The sequence below is a fragment of the Pseudozyma flocculosa genome, assembly GCF_000417875.1.
Source record: "Pseudozyma flocculosa PF-1 unplaced genomic scaffold scaffold00025, whole genome shotgun sequence".
In the NCBI taxonomy this organism is placed as follows: domain Eukaryota; kingdom Fungi; phylum Basidiomycota; class Ustilaginomycetes; order Ustilaginales; family Ustilaginaceae; genus Pseudozyma; species Pseudozyma flocculosa.
The window spans coordinates 23,782-45,313 of NW_006920893.1; the positions used below are offsets into that span (position 1 = coordinate 23,782).

The following is a 21,532-nucleotide window of genomic DNA, read 5'->3' on the forward strand; positions in this document are numbered from 1 at the left end:
GCCTCGACTCGGACAGCGACGGCGGCGACGAGGAAGACGACGAGAGCGGGGCAGCCGCGCCCGGTGCCGGCGTGCGGATGTCGATGTCGTCGAGCAGCGTCGACCTCACCGCTCCGCGCGACAGCCTGGCGTCGTTTGAGGGCATGACGGAGGCCGAGCGGGCGGCGCTGATGCGCACGCGGCGGCTGTCGCGCTTCTTTGGGCGCACACCGCCGCCCGCTGGGCCGGCTCCCACCGCCAAATCGCTGCCTCCCGTGCCCGGTGCGCGTGGCGGCGGCGGCGGCACAGGGCGACATCGCGCATCGACGGGCGCTGCGGCCGTGGCGCTCAAGTCGCTCGAGGAGGAGTCGATGGAGTGCTCTGGCATCGTGGCGTCGGCGCCGTCGTCGTCCAAGAAGTCGACCCTGTTTTCCGCGGGCGGTCGGTGGCGTTGACGGTGTCGTCGTCGTCGTCGTCGTCGTCGACGGGGCCAGAAACGTTGGCCCATCGCTCTCCACCTCATCCGGACAACCTCGTGGCCTAGACGCACATGTCTGTCGCTCGCTGCCTCCCCTTTTCCAATCTGCCTGCACGGTGGCCCGCTGTGCCGGCCACGACCACTACCTACACTACCTACTGTCCTTTGCCCGTCGCTCTTGCATTACACTTCTGTGCTCTGCCGCTCGTTGCAGCCCATCACCGACTTGCTTCTGATCGGATCGTCGGACCGGGTGCCGCCGTTGCCGCCGCGACCCGCAGTATCCGCTCGAATCCACCTTTTGGCCGTCGCTGTCTGCCCCTGGCGCCATCTTGGCCAAGCTGGACCGTGGCAGTCATCGCTCAGGCCGTCGTCGGCTCGTCGTCGGCACCTTGATCGCCGTGGAGGAGAGAGGCCGTCTCCTTTTTCTCCTTTGCGCGTGCCAAGAGGGCCGCCTTTCTGCGCGACGAGCACGCTGCATGGAATTGGCGGCTAAGCGAGGGGGCAGGATTGGCCGCGCGTCGTGGCGTGGCGTGGCGTGGCGTGGCGTGGCGTTCCTGAGTCGGCGTCGTCGGCGCTTGCTCGCTCCTTGGCCCGAAGCCGAACCTGCAGCAAGAGGCAGGCGGGCAAGGCAGGCAAGCGAGCTGGAAGAAGAAGAAGAAGCCTGCAGGCGCTCGCTGCAGCAAGCACGCGTAGATTTGCGACGGCCCACCATCTCCTGCTGCTGCTGGATGCTTGCTTCGAGCTGCCACGCCAACTTCTGCCAGCCCTGGCTGCGTGCCTGGCTCTTCTCGGTGGCCAGCCAGCCGCCATCTCACCCGTGTGATGGTCCTGCGCCAGACGAGGCTCAGTCTGCCCCGGTCATTGGCCAAACGATGTGGCCCTGTTCTGCTGTCGCAGTCGTCTTCGTTCAACCACCATCTTCTCGTCTCGTCTCGTCTCGTCTCGTCTCGTCTCATTTGGTCTTCCATCCCCGCCCCATCCCCATGACCTCGCTCGACCGCCTGCCTACCATGGAGGAAAAGTGGAAGGACGGGCAGGTCAAAGAGGCCGTCGCGGCTCACCCTTTGTCCTTGACGACCCCACGCCGCCCTCGACGCCGCCCCTCGTGCTGGCGCATCACCTTCGTCATCCTGGCGCTGCTCGCATTCGCCGCCTTTGTCGGCTTCGCTCACGTCAGCTACGTCGGCCTTCAAGGGTTCTTGCACCCCACCAGGCGGCTCGCGTTCACCACCATCTCGCAGCCAGACGCCATCGGTCCCCAGACCGAACGTCCCCTGTTTGGCCCCGATGACCGCTTCGACGTCCTGGCCACCGTCTGGCTCGACGTCACCGACCACCTCGACGCAGGCCGATCCCTGCCGCGTTCCCCCATCGACGGGACACCCCTGCGCGTGGTCGAGTATCCCGTATCCGGCCCCTTCCGGCACAAGAACAGGGGCCGCACGAGGAAGGAGGCCGTCCTCTTCTCCCAGATCCTCTTCCGCCAGGTCTCGGCGCGCGACAGCAAGCGTCACGCCACGGTGCCCCTCTCGGTGCCCATCGCGCCCCTCTACACCGCCTCTCTCGGTCCCGCCTCGCTGCGCGCCACATTCACCGTCCAAGACACGCTGCACCCGCCGCCCGTCAACGCCAGCGCCCACGGCTTCCGCTACGCCGGCGGCAACACTGTCTACACGCCCTTTCCGCCCATGCTACCGCGCATCCCGGAGCTGCTCAACGTCGACCAGCTCTATGTGCGCTCCCTCAACCACGCCCTCAGCCGCTCCGGCATCAGCGTCAGCCTCGTCAACCTCCTCGAGTCGCGCTGGGCCCGCCCTGCAACCCCGTCGCCGGACAACTCGAGCATTGTCTCTGCCCCGGACGCGCGGGATCGCACCACGATGATGTTTGACGCGGCGCCGGACAACCTTCACTTTCTCCGCGACCCGGCCCTCGCGGCCGCCAAGCAGAACCTCGACCGGCCGGCAATGCGCGGCCGCATGCCCGAGTTCACCGACGAGGAGCGCACCGTCTTGCTCCCGCACATTGCTACGCGCAGCCGCGTGGCCCTCGTCAAGGACGACCACGTCTACAGCCAGGCCATGGCTGTGCGCGTCCACCTCCGCACGATGCAGGACTTCACCAACCACTGCCACAGCTGGTCCGATGCCAGGTGCGAGCGGCCTTACGGGCTCCACTCGTTTGAGCACTCGGCCCGCCTGATTGATACCCGCGACCCGGACGCCACACACCAGCACTTCTACGCCCCCTTCCTCGCCCACAACGCCATGGCCTCGGCCGCACGCCACCACCGCCTCTTACCCAGCCGCGCGCCCGCCTCCGCCTTTGCCGAGCCAGACGCACCCCCCCTGCCGCCGCCGCCGCCACCGCTGACCCTGAAGCGCTCCGACGACGACGACGACCAGTGCCGCGTGCCCGCGCTCGACGTCGATGCGACCGGCCGCTTCTTCCAGTTCGACTGGGACGTCTACTTTTCCGCCCACTCGCTGCGCAAGGCTGTCTACGTCGAGGAGCACGCCAAGGCGATCCGGACGCTGACGGCTCACCGCGACAAGCATGTGCTCGAGTACGGAAACGAGGGCGACGAGCAGCTCGTGGCCTACGCTTCGCCCCAGGACGATAGCATGTGGTGGTGGATGGGTGAGTGTTTGCCCGTGCTGTCGGCATCGCCCGAGGCAGTTGCAGTGCGGGCAGTCGTGACCGCTCGCAGCTTGATGTCGCTGACCAATGCTCCTGAGACTGGGCCTTATCCTACGGTGTCCTTACCTATCTTCTGTGCCTGTTCCCCCGTCCCTGCCTGCTCCCTATCCCCTCTGCAGCCTACATGTCTGGCGACGCTCCCCATCCGGACGCGCGGCAAACGAGGACGGTCGTATACGGAGTCTTTGCCGCCGTGGTCCTGCTGCCGGCGTACTTCCTGCGTGAGTGTCGAGCGGGCCCAGCGATGTCGTTCCGACGGAGCCGGGTATTATGGCGTCGCCGGCGCTGCAGCTGATCCCGCTTGTCCCATCCTCCGCTCTCATGAGCACTGATTGGCGCCCTCAGTCCAGATCGGCTACTGGTATACGCGCACTTCGACGGCGGGCATCTACACGGACGCACAGTGGGTGGGCGTCGCCTCGCTCGCACTGCGCTTTGGGCTGCGGGCGACGAAGGAGTCGTCAGACCTGGACCCCATCACCGCCTTCTTTGGTACAGCGTCCTCGCTGGCCGAGCTTGCCTACGTGCCGTGGCTGCTCATGACGCTTCTTCGGGTGCGGAAGCGCGGGTCGCGGCCGACGGCATCGTCCCTGCCCGACTGGGAGCCGGATCGACGACGTGGGCGCCGCAGCGTCTGGAGAAGGTGGCTGCGCCTCGAACGGCGGCCGCTCAGCCGGCGCGAGAAGGAGAGCTTGCGCGTTGAGAGGGTCCAGATTGGGAACGTTCGTTTGGCAGCGGTGAGTCCGGGCGTGGATAGAGAGAGCGACGTGGCGGAGCAGCGGTCGATGCGACGCGTCCACTACGGGAAGCCATCGGACGCTGGCTGATCTGGTTTGCCTGGCTTGACACTCCTCTTGCCCCCAAGCGCAGCTGGCGATGGTCCTGATGACGCTGTGCATCCTCTCTCCTCAGCTGGACGTGACGGTTCGGGAGCGCATGGGATGCCCAGAGCACCGGTCGTCGACGCCATCGACGGGCATCGACCGGCTGCGGGACGGGCTGTGGAACGTGGTGTGGGCGTGGAGCCTGACGGCGCAGGTGGGCCAGCTCGTTTTCAACCAGGCGTGCGGGCGGTACGCGGGCGACTTCCGACTCAAGGCGTGGAGCGACTTTGGGTCTTTGGTCGTAGGCGTGGCGTTCCAGCAGCTGAGCCTCGTCTCTGGCTGGACGGACAAGAGGGAGGCCGTCGTGGTGAGCGATCTAGTCCAGCTGCTCGTCTACGGCGTCGCGGCGTTGCAGGCCTGGAGGTTTGCGGGTGTCGTGCAGGGCAGGCGGGGCGGCGACGGCGACGATGACGGCGAGGGGAAAGAGAAAGAGGACGAGGGAAACGATGGGCTGCGACGGCGCCAACATGTACAGATGTAGCCAGTCCCGAGACAGGTCGCATCCGAAGGGAGCGGGCCACGATGCGTCGCGGCGGTGCCTTGCGTCGTCTGGGCTGTTTGAGCGTGCTTCGGCTTGATCCGTGCCGGCGGGCCCTGCCCGGCCTGGTGGGGCCAGGGAGACAGCAGAGCTGCACGGCTGCCCAACCGACGGCCGCGTGCGTGCTTCTGCATGCAGGATCGACAGGCGGCAGGGCTGGCTGCGCTGCGCAGAAGAAGCAAGCAAGCCAGGCAGCGGGTGGGCCGACGGCCTGGTCCGAGCAAAGTCCCGCCGAACCGCTTCGGCCCGAGTGCTGGGCTGGCGAGCGGACGGCCGAGCAGACGAGCCAGCGAAAGCCTAGCTGAGCCTCGTCTGACCACCATGGCAGCGCCTGGCAGTCGTTGGGCACCGCCCTGCTGATGCTCGCAAGCAGCGCAGCCAGGTGCATGGGTGCAAGCCCAACAAGCAAGCAAGTCGGCCTCGAGCCGATGCCCGGGCAGGCCGGCGATGCCAAGTCCGCACGTCGGCCTGCTCATCACCATCGCCACCAGCACTGTCGCCACCACCACCAGCACTGTCGCCACCACCACCAGCACTGTCGCCACCACCACCAGCACTGTCGCCACCACCACCAGCACTGTCGCCACCACCACCACCACCTCCGCCCTCGACCCTCTCCTCGCCGCCCTAAGCTTGGCGCCAGCCCCATCTCCTCCTTTCCCCCTGGCCCTTGCCGAGTCATTGGCACCGCCCCCGTCGAGATGGTGGACCAGGAGGACCAACACCACGTTTTCCACCCCTCGTCGCACCCACGCCGCTCTTCGTCGGCCTCGGCTTCCTCGGGCACCCGCAAGGCCTCGTCGCTCGCAAAGACGTGCGGGCGCGTCACCATCGCTTTCTTGGCCATCGTCGGATGCGTCATCCTCGCCGGCCTCAGCTTCGTCGCCTACGGTGGCCTCAAGGGCTTCCTCAACCCGACCCGTCTCCACGCCCTCAACCCGTCCCAGGCAGACTCGTTTGCAGCCTCGTCGGCCGTCCGCCCGCTCTTTGGGCCAGACGACCGCTTCGACGTCCTCGCCACCGTATGGCTCGACGTCACCCACCACCTCGATAGCGGCCTGCCCCTGCCCCCTTCCCCGATCGACGGCCGGCCCCTGCGCGTCGTCGAATACTTCCCGCCCCGCACCAACTCCGCGCCGAGAAAGGAGGCCATCCTCTACTCGGACGTCCTCTTCCATTACGTCTCGGCAAGCGACAGCAAGCGCCACCACACCTTGCCCCTCCGCGTACCCATCGCACCACTCTACACCCCTCACCTCGGCCCCTCTTCCCTACGAGCCACCTTTGCCATCGTCGACAGGCGGCCGCGCGCCGCCGCAGCCCTCAAGGACGCGTCAACGGTCTACTATTCAGGAGCGCCCCTCCTCCCACGCACCCCGGACCTCCTCAACCTCACCGACGACCATGTGTCCACCATCGACCACGCCCTCAGCAGGACCGGCGTCAGCGTCAGCCTCCTCAACCTCCTCGAATCCCCGTGGTCTCGCGTCGGGCCTCCGAGCGATGACAACAGCACAGCCGCCTCCGCGTTCGGCGCATCGGCCGCCTACACCAGCCACAGGTCAAACATGATGTTTGATGCCGCTCCCGACAACCTGAGCTTCCTCCGCAACGTCAACTTCTCCCTCGACGCGGCGGCGGCGACGGCGCAAGGTCGGCAGCAGCAGCCGGGACGCCTGCCCGAGTTCACCGACCTCAACCGCACCATCTTCCTCCCGCACATCGCCACCCGCAGCCGCATCGCGCTCGTCAGGGACGACGCCGTGTTCAACGAGTTCGTCTTTGACAGGAACCACCTCGAGGCGGCGAGCGAGCTGAGGTTCAGGTGCGCGCTCGACATTATGAACTGCCGGAGGCCCTACGACTTTCACTCGTACGAGCAGTGGGTCCAGCTGGCCGACGCGACCGACACGACCGCCGACGGCATCGCCGCCCCCCTCCAGCGCTTCTACACTCCTTTCCTCGCCCACAATCCCATGGCCTCTGCGCCGCGCCACCACCGCCTCGTGCCCAGCCGCGCGCCCGCTTCCGCCTTTGCGGGAGGGGGCGCCGTCACATCCGCCGCCGACTCACCCGCTCCGATTGCCTTGAAGCGATACGACGACGACCACGAGCAGTGCCGCGTGCCCGTGCTCGACGTCGACCCGACCGGCCAGTTTTTTCAATTCGACTGGAACGTCTACTTTTCGGCCCACTCGCTGCGCAAGGCCATCTTTGGCGAGGACCTCGCCAAGGCCGTCTACGCGCAGCCGGAACGCCACACGCAACCGCTCGAGTACGACGCAGAGGGCGATGAGCAGCTGGTGGCCTACGGCTCGTACCAAGAGGACGTCTACTGGTCCATGATTGGTGAGTGGTCACGCTGCTCCAGGGTCGCGCGCTGTCCCTTTGGACGACGGCGCCTCTGTCATAGGAGCTCACCGCCAGACTCGTTGCGCCTTCGCTTGGTCTTCCCTCTCCCTGCTGGACCCTCCCCCTTCCATTCGGCGCGCAGCCTATGCGAATGGCGATGCGCCCCATCCGGACGCTCGGCAGACGAGGAATCTCATCGCCGGCGTCTTGTCCATGGGCGTCGTCGTCCCGGTGCACTTCTTGCGTGAGTGCCGCACGGTCGTTGGAGCTAGTTCGTCCGGCAAGCTGGTGGCTTGCGCGCCGGAGCTGAACGTGACTGCGACCTGTGCCTGTCCCCCTTCCTCATCCCGGATCCGTCAGTCAACTTCGCCTTCTGGTATACGCGCACAACTACGGCGGGCATCTACACCGACGCGCACTGGATCGCCGTCGCTGCCGTGGGCCTGCAGATCATCGTGCAGGCTACCGACCCCAACACATGGTCGGACCTCGACCCCGTTAGCGCCATCTTTGGAGGAGCATGGTGGCTGATCGGGTACGCCTACGTGCCCTGGATGCTCATGACTCTGCTGCGGCTTCGACGGCCGTCTGCGGTCTCGGGCGGACCCGGCGGAAGCGGCCGACGCAAACGCCGCGGCGGCTGGCGCCAATGGCTGGGCCTTCAACAGCGACCTCGCAGCCGGCGCGAGAGGGAGAGCTTGCGCGTCGAGCGGGCCGAGATCGGCACCGGCAAGCTTGCAGCGGTGAGTTTCACACGCGGCCTTGTCGGACGGAATGTCTTCCGTTGTAGCAGGGTGCTGTCGATGCGCTGCGTGCTCGATCATCCAGGAGGGAGTACAGAGCGAATGCTGACCAGTCCATGCCCGACCGTCGACCTGCTCTATCTGACCATCCTGTATCTCTGCAGCTGGCCATAACCGTGGTCACGGTGTTCCTCCTCTCGTCCCGCCTCGACGTGACGCTACGTCGCGGCCTGGGATGCCGAGAGATGCCACCACCCGGCGCACCCTCAATGAGCCGGACGGACGCGATACGCGCCGGGGTGCTGGACGTCACCTCGGTGCTGTTTACCGTCGTGCAGCTGGGCCAGCTGGCCTTCAACTGGGCGCACGGCACGTTTGCGGGCGAGTTCCGGCTGAGCGCGTGGCTGAGCTTTGGCTCGCTCGTCGCGCTGCAGGCGTTCGACCACCTCGCCTCGCTCTCGGGCCACGCGGAGACGAGGGATCCGCTCATGCTCAGCCATCTCGTCGAGCTGCTCGTCTCGGCCGTCGCGGCCTACCAGGCTTATTGGTTTGGGGGCGTTGTTCAGAAGAGGAATGAGGAGGAGGAGGAGGAGGATGAGGGGTGGGAGGGGCATGAGAAGAGGTGAGGTGAGGTGAAGCGAAGCAAGGTGAGGCCAGAATGACGCGCGTGGTGCGTCTTCTGGACCACGACGCCTCAAACAATCGACCCTGGGCCCTTGCAGATGACCCGACGGTCTGCACCGCCGATACACACACGCAGACGCAAACAAGCACGGCGCACAAAACTCGGCTAGCTCAGATCGGCCGGTCTTGCCGCCCCTCCCGCGCCCTTCGACACGTCAAGACCAACCTAGGCAAGGCGGGACCAGGCAAGTCACGGCAAGGCAGGACAAGACGCCTCGAACGATTTTCCAAAGCAGGACGGGCCTGGCCTGCCCGGATACAGCCGGGCCTTCGACCTGGCTTGCGCTCGTCTCTTCCTCTTTCTCTCCCTGCCCGTTCCTTTGCCCCGGGAGAGGGGAAAGGAGGGGGGGTACAGGGAGAGGGAAAGAGGAAGAGGGACAGACAGGGAACAGCCAGAGAGAAGGAGGCGTTGCTCATTCTCTGCGGATCAGCCAGGATCGACTTTGCATTCCAGCCGGGCGACAGCAGAGGTTGCGACGGGCGATGGGAGGGGGATCTAAACGAGAGTTGACGGTGACATACGAGACGAGGCGGGGCGAGACCAGGCGAGACGAGTTCAGGGGGCGGAGCGGTCGCCCCGCAGAGAGAACACAGAGAGAGCGAGAGACGGAGCAAGAGGGGAGAGGAGAGGAAAGACTAGAGAACGAGGGACGGCACTAGAAGGGCACGGCCTGGACGGCGACGTCGTCGACGGCCACCTCGGCCGTGACACCCGCGGCGCACCAGAGGTTGAGGCCGACGCCGGCGAACGACGTGAGGCTGATGTCGTAGTCGACCTGTCCGCCGATCTGGACCCAGTCGGACGTGGCCGGGGTGTCGGGCATCGACTCGCCCGTCCATCGGACGTGGTAGAGTGGGATGCCGTTGCTGTAGAGCTCAAACTCGCACCAGTCCCCGGAGCGGTCGGCGTTGTCGCTGCCGTACGACTGGATGCGGTACCACGCCGACGCCTGCGTCTTGTAGTGCGACACGCCGTCCACGACCGGGTATTGGAACGCCGTGGCCACCGAGGGCGACTGGCCGTCGGCGTTGCGCAGCGAGAGGTGCTTGCTGCCCGAGCGGTTGGGCGCCGCTTCGACAATCGACAGGCCGTCGCCGTACCACCAGGCCGAGCCCTCAAAGTCGCCGTTGGTGTTCATCGGGCTGTCGACGGTCGGCACGTCCATGGCCACCTTGACCGTCAGCGGCTGCGGCTGCGGCGCCGTCGGCGTCGGCGTCGGCGTCGGCGTCGGGTCGCCGCCTCCGCCTCCGCCTTCGCTGGACGGCAGGATGGGCGTCACCTGGGCCTTGACGTCGTCGAGCAGCACCTCGGCCGTCAGGCCGGGGGAGCAGATGACGTTGAAGATGACGTCGACCTGGTCGGTGCGGTCGACGTACGACGTGCCTCCGATCTGGAACCAGTCGTCGACGCCGTCGGCGCCCGAAGCGGGCATCTGCGTCAGGCGGATGTCGTAAAAGGCCGAGTCGGGGATGTAGCCAAAGAAGCGGCAGAAGTCCTCGCCCTCGCGCTCCGGGGTGCCGCCAAACGACTTGATGCGCATCCAAGCCGAGGCCTCGACGCGGTACTGGGTCACGCCCGGCACGGCGTCGAAGCGCAGCGTGTTCTGGACGCCCGCGCGCTCGCTCTCGGAGCGCAGCGACAGGTGCTTGGAGCCCGAGTGGTTGGGCTCCTCGGCCACGATCGACATGGGACCATCCCACCACATCTGTGGCGTGTTGACATCGGCCTCGAAGTCGCCGTTGGCCAGGATGTCGTTGGTGATGGCAGGCACGGGCATCGCCGTGGCCGTCGTCACCGCCGAGGGCGTCGAGGGGTCCGTCGGCGTCGTCGGCGTCGGGTCCGTGGGCGTCGGCACCTCGCTCGGGTCCTTGATCAGCGCCTTGATGTCGACGCGAACGTCGTCGAACCAAACCACCGTCTGGGTGCCAGGCTGGCACTTGACCTCGATGATGCTGACGCCGCCCAGCCAAGGTCCGTCGCCCTGTTTCGTGGATCCCACCTGCCTCCATTCCGTGCGCCCTTGACTGGAATAGAACCTCTCCCTGAACAGGACAGTACCAACAACGTGATGCTCGATGAAACAGCTGGCGCTCGGGTCCGTCGATGCGAAGCTGTCGACGCGGTATCGCAGCGAGCCGCGGAAGACGTAGCCTGCGAGGTTGGTGGGGTGTCCGTCTGTGCCGAAGGTGAGGCCGGTGTTGTCGAAGCCCGGGACGATGGCGTCGGTGTCCTGGTCGCGCCACCAGAACATCTGGTTGAGGTAGCTGTTGGTGGCGGGTGCGACGATGATCTCGGCATGGTGGCTGCCCTCGATCTGGGTGCCTTCCGACGAGACGACGGCCTTGGACGGGTCAACAAACGCGCCCCACCTGGAGTTGTCGCCCTCGAAGCCGCCGTCCTGGAGGAGGTTGACCTGGATGTCGGGGACGTCGGTGGAGCCGCCGACGGTGGTCTCGGGGGCGCGGGGCGTGGTCGGGTCCGAGGGGCCGGGCATGATGGACTTGAGCGACGCCTCGAGGCTGTCGACGACGACGTCGGAGCTGACGCGGTCGTCGCACATGAGGACGACGACAACCTCGACGGGCTGCGAGGGATCGTCGAGGCGGACGGTGCCTCCGACCCACTTGTAGAAGCCGACGTCGGGCTTGGACCAGTAGAAGATGCGGAAGACGCTCTTGGAGCCAATGTTGAGCTCGATCTTGCACTCTCCGTCGGTGACGCCGTCGGGCGCCGAGTAGCTGTCGATGTTGTACCACATCTGCGCCGAGGCCTCGAGCGCGATGGCGCCCGGTTCGGGCGTGTACCTGAGCGTCTGGCGGGCAAACTTGGCGTGCGGGCCGTCGGTGGGCGTCTCGACCATGAGGAGGTGCTTGTCCTCGTCCTGGGAGTAGAAGCCCAGCGAGGTCATGACGACGCCCGACGAGATGTCCCAGCTGCCATCGCTGCGCTCGAAGCTCGGGTCGGCGGCGATGTTGTTGCTGAACATGGGCGGCGGCGTGCCCGACAGGCCCTCGGGCGACTCGGGGGCGCGGGGCGTGGGGACGCTCGTGGGGCCGGTCGACGTGGCAGTCGAGGTGGTGGCCGTGGTCGTCGCCGTGGCGGTGGCCGTCGTCTCGGGGACCGACGGCAGCGCATCGCCGTCCTTGGTGAGGACGATGTCGTCGATGAGGATCTCGACGCTGTCGATCTTGTAGCCGCAGCTGTTGAAGAGGGTGACGGCGGGCGTCGAGGCCGGGAAGGTGAAGGGGTCGCTGACGGCGAAGCGCCAGCCATCGGCGGGCGTGGTGCCGTAGCCAGCCTCGGAGCTGAGCGTGGCGATGGGCACGGCGGTGTCCTTGGACTTGGAGCTCGAGAACATGATCTGGCACGCCTCGTTGTCCTGCGGCGGGCTGTGGGCGGCCGTGATGCTGAGCACGCGGTACCACAGGCTGACGCGGTACGACGTGGCCGACGTCGTCGAGGCCGTGTCGCTGCCGCTGCCGGGTTCGGCAGCGGAGTCGGATGCGCTCGTGTCCTGGCGCCTCATCCAGCGCACGCTTCGGCGACGGCGGCGGCCGGCAGCAGCCGTGGAGGGCGTGACGGGCTGCGAGATGAGCGCGTCGACCTCGTAGCTGCCGTGCAGCGCCATGGCGTTGGTGCCGGTGTGGGCGTTGGTCGAGATGGAGAAGTCGCGGCCAGTCCAGCCCGTCGCGCCGCTCTCGAAGCCGCCGTTGGGCAGCACGAAGCTGGTCGGTGCGGCGGGCGGGGTGGGCGCAGTCGTCGGGGCGTCCGAGGTGGTCGTGGCCGTAGTGCTAGCGCTGGTGGCAGCGGTCGTGGTGGTGGCCGTGGTCGCAGTCGACGTGGTAGTGGCAGTGGGGCTGCCTCCAATGGGCCACGACTGGATCGGGTTGGGCGTCACGGCGCTGGGCTGGCCGGTGGGCAGGAACTCGACGGCGTCGACGTAGAGGACCATGTCTCCGGTGTTGGGCGAGCAGTTGGCGGAGAGGCCGACGTACTTGTCGGCGCCGCCGCCGGGGGGAAGGCTGATCGACGACTTGACGTACCGCTTGTACTCGCCCATGAGGCCCTGGCCGCCGTTGGAGCCGTAATTGATGCCGAACTTGTCCTTGGCCTGGTAGGAGCCGTCAAAGGTGATGCGCTGGAAGAAGGTGGTGCCCACGTAGAACTCGAGCCTACACGTCCACTCGTCGAGGTGGGCATTGTAGGGCTTGATGTCGAGCTTCTCGAGGCGGTAGCGGAAGGCGAAGTCGTACGTGGTCGCATCGCGCTTGGCCATACCGCCAGCGCCGGCGGCGGGCGAGGGGACCCAGGTCAGCGTCTGCGAGATCTGGCTGGCCTGGCCGCCGCTGATGGCGAACTTGGCTGCGGCATCGCCAGAGTAGGCCTGGCTGGCATCGACGAGGCGGGTGGCGTCGACAAGGCGGGCGACGGTGTTGCGGAACGACCAGGGCGAGTCGGCGCTCTCGAAGCTGCCATCCTTGAGGATGTACATACCGTCCGTGCCGGTGGCGGGAGGAGGCGCGGAGGTGGGCGCGGAGCCGTCGGTGGTCGTCGTCGTCGTGGCAGTGGCAGTGGCGGTGGTCGCCGCATCCGAGGTGGCCGGGTCTGCGGCCGTCGTGGTCGTGGCGGCTGCGTCGGACGTGGTCGGGGTGGCGGCGCTCGAGCTGGCCGTCGACGAGGGCGTGACGGGCGCGGGCGAGGTGACCTCGGGGGCAATGGAGCGGCGGACGACGGCCATGTCGTCGATGAGGACCGAAGCGCTGGCGCCGGCCGAGCAGCCGACCGAGATGGCAAACGACGTCGACGCGCCCGAGCCCGAAATGACCGACTGCACGTACAGCTTCGTTTGGCTGTCCGGACCCACCGTGGTCGACGAGACCGTGAGGCCGTTGAGCATCGTCGAGATGGTGCAAGTAGCGGCCGAGCCGCCGCTGCCGCCGTCAGTGGCGAACGTCTGGATGCTGTACCAGTAGCTGACGAAGAGCAGCGACGAGGCGTCCTGCCTCTTGCTGAGCGGTCCGCTGCGGCGGCGGCGGGAGGGGGTCACGGCCGGCTCGGCGGGCAGCGCCTGGCTGATGGTGGCCGGGTTGCCGGGCGTGGCGCCGAGCTTGACGTAGCCGTCGCCGCTGTGGGCAAGCGCCGGGTCGGACCCGACGCTCACGTCGCCCGTGGCCTGGAAGCTGCCGAGGGAGCCGTTCTCAAAGTCGTTGGAGACGAGCTTGGTGCCCTCGGGCGTCGGCACCACCGGAGGAGGGTTGGTGGGCGTGGTAGGCGTCGTCTCCTGGGGCGCGGCGGTGGTGGTGGTGGCGGTGGCGGTGGTCGAAGGCGAGCGCGTGGCGGCGCACACCTTCTTGTCGAGGTCGCAGACGCCCGAGATGCAGCCGGCATCCTTGTAGCACGAGACGCCGTTGGCCTTCTTGTCTGCGCACTTGCTGCGGTCGCAGTTGGCAGAGGCGCAGTCGGTGCTCTTGGTGCAGGAGGCTCCATTGGCGGCGAGAGGAGGCGTGGCCGTCGATCCGCACGTCTTCTTGACCAGGTCGCACTTGCCGCTCACGCAGCCGGCGTCCTTGTAGCATGCGGATCCGTCCGGCTTCTTGGCGGCGCACTTGCTACGATCGCAGTTGGCAGAGGCGCACTGGGTGCTCTGGGTGCAGGCGGCGCCGTTGGCTGCAAGGGGAGGCGGGGCGGGCTTGCCGCAGGTCTTCTTGACGGGGTCGCAGATGCCCGAAACGCAGCCAGCGTCCTTGTAGCAAGCCGAGCCGTCGGGCTTCTTGGCAGCGCACTTGCTGCGGTCGCAGTTGCCCGACGTGCAGTCGGTGCTCTTTGTGCAAGCGGCGCCGTTGGCCTTGGGGCCTGCGCTGCCTCCTCCTGCTCCTCCGCCGGGGGCGGCGCAGCGGCCGTTGGTGCAGGTGGCGCTCTGGCAGACGTCGTTGCTGGTGCAGGTCGCGCCGTTGGCTTGCTTGTCGCGGCACTGGTTTGCGGCGCAGTAGGCCGAGGTGCACTGCGACTTGTCGTTGCACCAGCTCCCGGCTGGGCGGGGTGCGGTGGCGACGCAGTGCGACTGGAAGCACTTGTTGCTCTTGCAGCCGATGTCCTTGTAGCAGGTGGCGCCGATCTTTTGCTTGTAGTCGCATCGCGAGTAGCTGCAGTAGAGGCTCGCGTCCTGGCACGAGTCCTGCAGGACAGCAGGCGGAGACGGGAGGGCGCGGGGATATGGGGTGGGAGTGAGAGACACGGGTCAGCGAGCCAGCCGGCGGGCAAAGGTAAGGGGAGGGAGCCAGCGCTGCATCGAGGCTCATCGGCAGATGCTCACGGACGAGGTGCACTTGCTGCCTAGGCGTGCGGGTGCGCGAGCGTAGATGGGAGCTGCATCGTCGTGGAGGCGCGGGAGTGCGGAGGCCTGAGCGACGAGTGCGAGTGCGAGCACGACCGACACGAGGAAGGTGAGCGGGGATCGCATGGCGAGGGACGGGTTGGCCCTCGAGAGGACGGAGGAGAGCGGGTGTGAGGAGGAGGAGGGTGGATGACGAGGGGATGGGACTAGGAAGCGGTACTGAGGTCGAGGGGGCCGGGCAGGCTTATATGGGGAGCGGACCTGTGTGTGGCGGAGTCGGGTGGCCGTCTCTGGCTGAGCTCGGCGGGTAGGTACTGTAGCGCGCCATTGTGCGGGTCGAGAGGCGATGGGAGCCTAGGACGAGGACGAAGGGTGGCCTGTCATCGAGGTCGGGCGAGACTAAACACGGGAAGGGCGAGGGGGTGGCGGTGCGTGATGCAGGTAGGTGGTTCGAGGCAACGGAGCTGGATGTGTGACATCTCGGGCAGGCAGGCGGAGGGATTGATCGAGAGAGAGAGACAGGGAGGGAGAGAGAATGGCGGCGGCAGTGGTGGTCGAGAGGCAGCCAAGGCGGACCAGCAGGACCGAGGCCGGCTTCGGGCGCAGGGGCGCGTCCGTCGGGCGGGCCACGCGAGCGAGCGGGCGGACCCTGGCCTGCGTGGCCTGCGCCTCGATTTTTTTCCTCTCGTTCCCGCTCCGCCCAAACGAGGCCCAGACGAAGCAGGCAGGGAGCAAGAGCAGCAGCGGCGGCGGCTGCATGCCCCGCAGGGTCTGGACCACGCCTGCGCCCCGTCAAAGAGGGCAAGCGAGCGAGCGGAATCCCGTCAGGCCAGGCCAGGCCAGGCCCAGGCGCCCGCGCCCGCGGCCGACGACGGGCACAGCTAACTTAGGCCAAGGATCGACCCGCCTCCCGCGCCTGCAGTTACTCCGCTTGCCAGGCTGGGCTGGGCCAGCCTGGCCTGCCCTAGCCTGCCTCTCTGCCTAGTCACGCCCCCGTGCCTGGCTGGACGGTCACGCCTCGGTTTTGCGCTCCCGACGGATGCTCGTCGCCCCTCGACTGGCTGGCCGGCTGGTTTCGGACACCTCCGCACCACGCCCTAGCCTTGCCTTGCTCTCGCTTGGTCTGGTCAGGCCGCTCCCTCTTCCTCGACAGCCACCGTCGGGAGGGGATTGCACACTGCACCGCGCCCGCTCCGCTCCGCTCCGACCAAGAATAGAAGATCGTCGACGTGCTGCTACCTACGTGAGCACACCAGCTCAGCCACTCCGTCGTCGGCTCGTCGATCAGCGCAGCCAAAGTCCATCTGTACCGCTACAGCCTCGAGGGCTGAGTTGATGGCGCGGCATCGGCGTCGTGGTCGGGCCGTTGCGTCGTTGTCGTCGAGTGGCGGTCCCGGTCCGGTCGTCGGCCATGGCTTGCAGGAAGGATACGAAGAGGTTCAGGCCGTCCAGGGGGAAGGAGGGGGTTCGATGTCTGACACACGAAAAGCCAACGCCCGGACGAGCCGACGGAACGGCTCGGTCAACCCGAACCGCCAAGCATGCAGCACAGAGGTGCCAGGCTAGGGTCCATCCCTGCCTCGTTAGCTTTCAGCGAGGCAGGTGTCCGAACCCGACAGGCCAGCAGGGCCAGCTAGGCTAGCTAGGGCCACGCACGACGACGAGGCCGGAGGAGTTTGAAAAGCGAGGCGGGCAGGGGCGCGTGCCAATTGCCCACCTCGCGAGTGAAGGCGCACCTCGTCTTCTGTCGTACCGCACCGTACCGTACCCGCTCGCCGAACGCGATCCGGCAGGCAGACGGTCGCATGGCATCGGTCCTTGCACCCCGCTTCGCCGCCCAGCACCGTCGCTCCGAAATGGTTCCACGGACCGGTCCCAGTCTCTCGGATCCATTCACACCTGATCAGGCCCGACACGACAGCCACCGACCAGATCAGACCAGAGGACAGGTCGACGCTCGTCGTTCCTACCTCCCGTCTCCCCATCGAGGCATGGTCCAGTCGAGTCGACACAGAGCCGACCAGAACACCAACAAAGTGACGGCGGCAGCGCAGCGCAGCGCAGCACATCGGCTGTCTCACCCCGCCGCTTCGCCTCGACACCGCTCCCTCCCTCACCCCACGCAGTGAGGCCCCCATCGGGCTCCCGTCGAAGTGCCCGTCCTTCAACGCCACCCTCACTGATCCAGTCGAGCTGCCAAACGTGCGTCGCCTCTGCACCCTCGAATCGGATGCATTGCCGTACCCTTCACGGCGTTGTCGGATCAGAACGTGCGACAATGATTCGTCAAAGCACCGAACCACACGCGGTTGTCGCAGGATGGGTTGGGATGGAAGGGGGGGTATCAGAGCTGGTCTGGCCGGCAGATGTATTGGCGGCGCGGTGGTGGTGGTACATGTCGACGCCGAGTCGGGTCGAATCGAGTCGCACTCGTTCGTGCGAAGATCAAAGAAAGCCGAGGGAAGCGAAGGTGCCTCTAATGAGCTAGCTACCTCCCGAAAAGGCGGGAACCGGAGAAAGGCTGGCGGTCGAGTTTGGATCCAGCCCATGTTCGCAGCGAACGCCATCGAAAAGAGAGCGAGAGGATGAAAGACAGAGGGCCCGTCTGCCTGGCGCGGGTATCACGGCGGGCCCGTCTTGGGGAACAGCATGCGCCTGCGGTTCGAAGAGGGCGTCGTCGGGGCCAGTTCGAGACGGGCCAGGTCAGCAAGAGTGTTCCACTCCACGATGCCACCTCGGCGCAGATGACGACAGGCAAGACGCAGCGATCTACTCACCAGAATTCGTCGTCGTCGGCCGGAAACAGGTTGGGCTGCGGCGGACCAGCGGCGGCAAAATACGGTGCTGGCGCCTGCTGCTGCTGCTGGTGCTGCTGCTGCTGCGGCGGTGGAGGTATCGATTCGTGGTGCTGCGCCTGCGAGTGCGGGACGATGGCGCTCTGCATCTCAACCAGTGGCATCGCCTCGTTGTGCCCATTGACACCGCCGTCGCCGCCGTGCATGTTGACGGCACCGGGATGGTTGCCCAGCATGGCCGGCGGCATCGGCTGGTCGCAGGTGGGCTGGGCAAAGGCGGACTGCAGAGGCCCGGGGATTCGAGAGAACGCGATACGGGGCAAAGCTGGAACACCGACGTCAGCGACTGGCCCTTTGCTCATCCCTCGATCCACGCAAGCCACACTCACGCTGTGCATCATCTCGCCCCACAGGTGGCCCTGGATAATCTCGTGGGTGCTGGCGATGCTCGCCGGGTCGGGCTTGGGCGTGCTGATCAGCTGGCTCGATCCGCCCGACGACGATTCGGCCGTCGACGACGACTGGGCCGACGACTGGGCCGCCGTCTCGGCGAGGCAGTTGAGGTGCCACTCGGGGCACAGGCCGTCGAGCATGTGCTGCAGCAGCCGCGTCGTGTAGCCCGCCATGTCGTCCGAGCTGCGCGACGCCTCGTCGGTCGCGGCGCGCACCTCGGACAGCTTGCGGATCACCCAGGCGCGGTCGTTGGGGTTGATGGCGTCGATGTTCTGCAGTCGGGTGTGGACGAGCGGGGGATGGCGTGGCGCGGACGTCAGCATGGAGAAAGAGGCAGAGGCAAGACAGTCAGCGGGGGCACCGTGCGCAGTCAACGCGGCACCTCGCCCGGCCGCGCGGCACCCACCTTGATCAGCCAGATCGACGAGATGATCATAGCCACCCAGGCCAGGTGGAAGCAGTACGGCAGGAAACCCGGCCGCGCCACGTCGTTCAGAAAGCCGTCGGCGATCATCATGCCGGCGTCGATGCAGCGGCCAAAGTCGTACGACAGCTGCGTCGGCTGGCTCGTGTCGAGCGTCTGGCCCTTTGCGCGGTACCGCGCGTTGAAAAGCAGGCGGTACTCGAGGGCGTGGAAGCGGAAGAGGGCGTCGGACATCCTGAGCGTCGCAAAGTGTAGCGGCGTGAACTCCTCCTCTGCGGCCGTCGGGCGGTCGGTAGCGCAGAGCGGAGGAGCAAGGCAGGGCAGCGACGCGAAAGTCAGCGACGGAAAACGGACGTCGGCCGCGGAAACACGCGGACAGCCGCACTCACGCTCGTCCTCGATCCACCGCTTGCGCCAGTGGCGCCACTGCGTCTCGATGTGATCGAGGGTGCGCAGGTTGGACGAGTCGCCGTTGAGGCCGGCCATGGTGTCGAAAAAGTGCGAGGCCATGCGGATAAACTGAATCATCGGCGCGATCGTCTCTTCGCCCCGGCACGGGTACTGCGGGTGGTCCGACGCCCACGCCTCGGGGTCGCCGATGTCGTCCTCGCTAATGATCTTTGGCAGCGAGTGGTGGATGGCGAGGCTGGGTTGAGTTGGAGAGGCAGGGGAGACAGGGAAAGGGAGGGAGAGGACAACAACTCCGACGTCAGCATCGTCAATCGGGGCGCAAGCTGCGCAGCTGCTGGGCCCACGACGCGCAGAGAGGAGCACTCACTTGTAGTCGGCGACTGCGTGCGAGAGCAAGCCGAGGATGAGCGAGTTTCGTGTCAGACGCCGACGAGACGGTCAGCAAACGGAACAGGCGAGCCTCTGCCGTCGGCAGCAGGGGGGGCGAGCGACTCACTGATCATGGCTGTGGGTGGCGAGACAGCGAAATCGCCGCAGGGGTATGGCCAGCAGCAGAGGGAAAGCGAGTCTCTCGGTCAGTCGACCGGTCGTCGTTGCTGCGGCGCCACAGCCCACACGTCACAGGCCGCGCGAGAACGCGGCAGGGCCACTCACTGAGCCACGTCCTCTCCTTGTTCTGGTGCGGCGGCGGCAAAGGATCGCGACGGGCGAGTGCAGCAACGACGTAGACACGCTCCCGTCAGCGACGTGGCAAGGCGCGCAGACCGGCCGACCGCTGCCGACTCACCAGAATCTCCCTGGCGGCGCGCTCGTTGGAGGGGAGCGGCCGCGGTCCAGGGACAAAGAGCCTGAGCTCCTGGGCCATGCGCGTGGCGAAGCCGATGCGGCGGAAGCTCGACGAGTCGTTGCCCTTCCTCCAGTGCGCGAGCAGGTGGATGACCTGGATGAACTCGACGCTGCACTCGCCGTGCTCAAAGGCGCGGCCGAGGAGGCGGTTGGCCAGGGCGAGGCACGGATCATAGGCCGCCGGCCGTGCAATCTTGGCCGTCACGGCGAGGACGCCGGTGAAGAGCAGCGGCGACGTAGTGCGGCAGTGGTCGGCCGTGTGAAGCGCCGGGTCGAGGAGCGCAAGCGTGACATTGAGGCAGCGAAAGTAGCTGCAAGAGGCGGTGCGGCGCAGAGCATGGGGTGAAGGGCAGGGTGCAGTCAAGGTCAGCCACACACTCTCCACCCTCCCGCCAAACAGAACGCGGCGCGCCGCTGGCACTCAACTGGTCGAACAGCTCGTAGGCGTCGGCTTCGGAGAGGATGCCGGCGCTGATGGGATCGAGTGCCTCTGCGTCCCACTTGCCCGAGATGGCCTGCTCGATGCGCGGCAACGGGGTGTTGGGCTGGCGCGAAAGCGCATGGCTGGAGCGCGGGTTGGACATGTAGGCTGTGGAGCGAGAGAGCGGTGCGATCCTAAGTCAGTGAAAAAAGTCCAGGACAGGCGCGAAATGATGGCCAGGCGGGCGAAGGGGGCGAGACCCACGCGAGGAGTCGCCCTCGCCAGAGACGAGGTGCGAGAAGCGGATGTCCCGGGCAGCCGAGGAGGTGCTGGCGCTCTCGTTTGCGTTGCTGCGGCGACTGCAGAAGGAGAAAAGGGCAGCGGACAGAAGCAGAGAGGAGGAGCGTCAGAGAATGGGAGTCCTGCCTCAACTCGGCGCCGCCTCGCTGCCGACGTACCTCGAAGACGAAGGTCCCGCATGTCCAGGCCGCTGCTGCTCCTGAGCGGTACCGGCTGCGGCGTCCGAGGGCGGGCGGGGTCGCTTGGTCCTACCTCGGCGGTGCTGCTTGTACTCGCAGGGGATGCGGTGGAGATGGCAACGCTTGCAGACGGTGTCTATGCCGGCGGTATGGCACTTGCGCTGGTTGTTTCGTTGGCAGCAAGGCCCATGAAGAGAGGAAGGCGCAGGGCAGCACAGCACCAGCGTCAGTCGTCGACGGCCGTACGGCGAGCGTTGCCAAGGCTGCAAGCAGAGGAGCTGGCGCTCACCTTTGCCGCGCGACATGCGAGGCAGCTGACTTTTCCGGCGCTGGAGCGAGTCGGAAGGGGAGATGTAGAAAGCCGGGCGGGACAGGCGAGATAGGATCTGGGATGTCAGCACCTCGAAGGGACAAGAGGGCCATTCGCGAGCGTCGATAGAGGGAGAGTTGGAGGGCGGAAGGAGGAGCTCACACGGCCGACGCCGACGCCGACGCCGATGTCGATGCAGATGCCGATGGGCCCGCTCCAGCACTGCCGGCGGCGTTTCCAGCGGTGCTTGGGCTGCTCCCATCGTGCTGTGTCGGAGGCGGGGCCGAGTCGGTTGGATAGTTGGCCAGCGACGAGGGTGAGGTTGGGATGCGCGTGTGCTGGGCATAGTGCTGCTGCTGCTGCTGATGGTGGTGATGCTGGTGGCCATGATTGCTCTGGGAGGGCGGCGACTGCTGCTGCTGGGGCAGGGGACGGAGCGGGTTGAGTGCAGTGTCTAGGAACGACGAGTGGGTGAGGCTGGCGCTGGTGCCGCCGCCGCCGACATTGCCGCTGCCGGTATTGGCATAGGAGGAAGCGCCTTCGGAGCGTGGCTGCGGGAGGGCGTGACCGAGAGAAGCGGTGGATATCGTAGACGCAGGGGGTAGTGGGGGAGGGGGAGGCATCGGGGCCGCGCCATCGGTTTGGGCGGCTGCGGCGGCGGCGGCGGTGGGGGGCAACGAGGTGCGGCGGTGGTAGA

At 66.9% G+C, this 21,532-nt stretch overlaps 5 protein-coding genes across 5 annotated transcripts in view; 3 read left to right on the plus strand and 2 right to left on the minus strand.

Moving 5' to 3' along the window:
• PFL1_06262 (uncharacterized protein) overlaps nucleotides 1-434 on the plus strand; it is a gene marked incomplete at both ends in the record, with an annotated part of 4,051 nt that extends 3,617 nt beyond the window's left edge. Inside the window, one exon of the mRNA XM_007883803.1 lies at nucleotides 17-434. Coding sequence (XP_007881994.1) covers nucleotides 17-434 — 418 coding nt within the window. The remainder of the gene's footprint in view (nucleotides 1-16) is intronic.
• A 1,009-nt stretch (nucleotides 435-1,443) lies between these two features.
• Nucleotides 1,444-4,525, plus strand: PFL1_06263 (uncharacterized protein; the record flags this gene model as incomplete). Its single annotated transcript, XM_007883804.1, has 4 exons — nucleotides 1,444-3,100; nucleotides 3,280-3,381; nucleotides 3,506-3,897; nucleotides 4,031-4,525. 4 exons carry the CDS (start codon nucleotides 1,444-1,446, stop codon nucleotides 4,523-4,525), a joined length of 2,646 nt encoding a protein of 881 aa, XP_007881995.1.
• A 758-nt stretch (nucleotides 4,526-5,283) lies between these two features.
• On the plus strand, nucleotides 5,284-8,303 carry PFL1_06264 (uncharacterized protein; the record flags this gene model as incomplete). Its single annotated transcript, XM_007883805.1, has 4 exons — nucleotides 5,284-6,931; nucleotides 7,077-7,178; nucleotides 7,295-7,677; nucleotides 7,842-8,303. 4 exons carry the CDS (start codon nucleotides 5,284-5,286, stop codon nucleotides 8,301-8,303), a joined length of 2,595 nt encoding a protein of 864 aa, XP_007881996.1.
• Nucleotides 8,304-9,017: 714 nt separating this feature from the next.
• Nucleotides 9,018-14,822, minus strand: PFL1_06265 (uncharacterized protein; the record flags this gene model as incomplete). The annotated part of the gene is made up of 2 exons (XM_007883806.1): nucleotides 9,018-14,537; nucleotides 14,676-14,822. The coding sequence occupies 2 exons, from the start codon at nucleotides 14,820-14,822 to the stop codon at nucleotides 9,018-9,020; spliced, it is 5,667 nt and encodes a 1,888-aa protein (XP_007881997.1).
• Nucleotides 14,823-17,317: 2,495 nt separating this feature from the next.
• Nucleotides 17,318-21,458, minus strand: PFL1_06266 (uncharacterized protein; the record flags this gene model as incomplete). The annotated part of the gene is made up of 14 exons (XM_007883807.1): nucleotides 17,318-17,351; nucleotides 17,474-17,772; nucleotides 17,881-18,216; nucleotides 18,351-18,640; nucleotides 18,758-19,014; nucleotides 19,147-19,159; nucleotides 19,276-19,284; nucleotides 19,434-19,455; nucleotides 19,567-19,936; nucleotides 20,052-20,214; nucleotides 20,311-20,405; nucleotides 20,505-20,686; nucleotides 20,815-20,854; nucleotides 20,998-21,458. The coding sequence occupies 14 exons, from the start codon at nucleotides 21,456-21,458 to the stop codon at nucleotides 17,318-17,320; spliced, it is 2,571 nt and encodes an 856-aa protein (XP_007881998.1).
• Nucleotides 21,459-21,532: the final 74 nt, after the last annotated feature.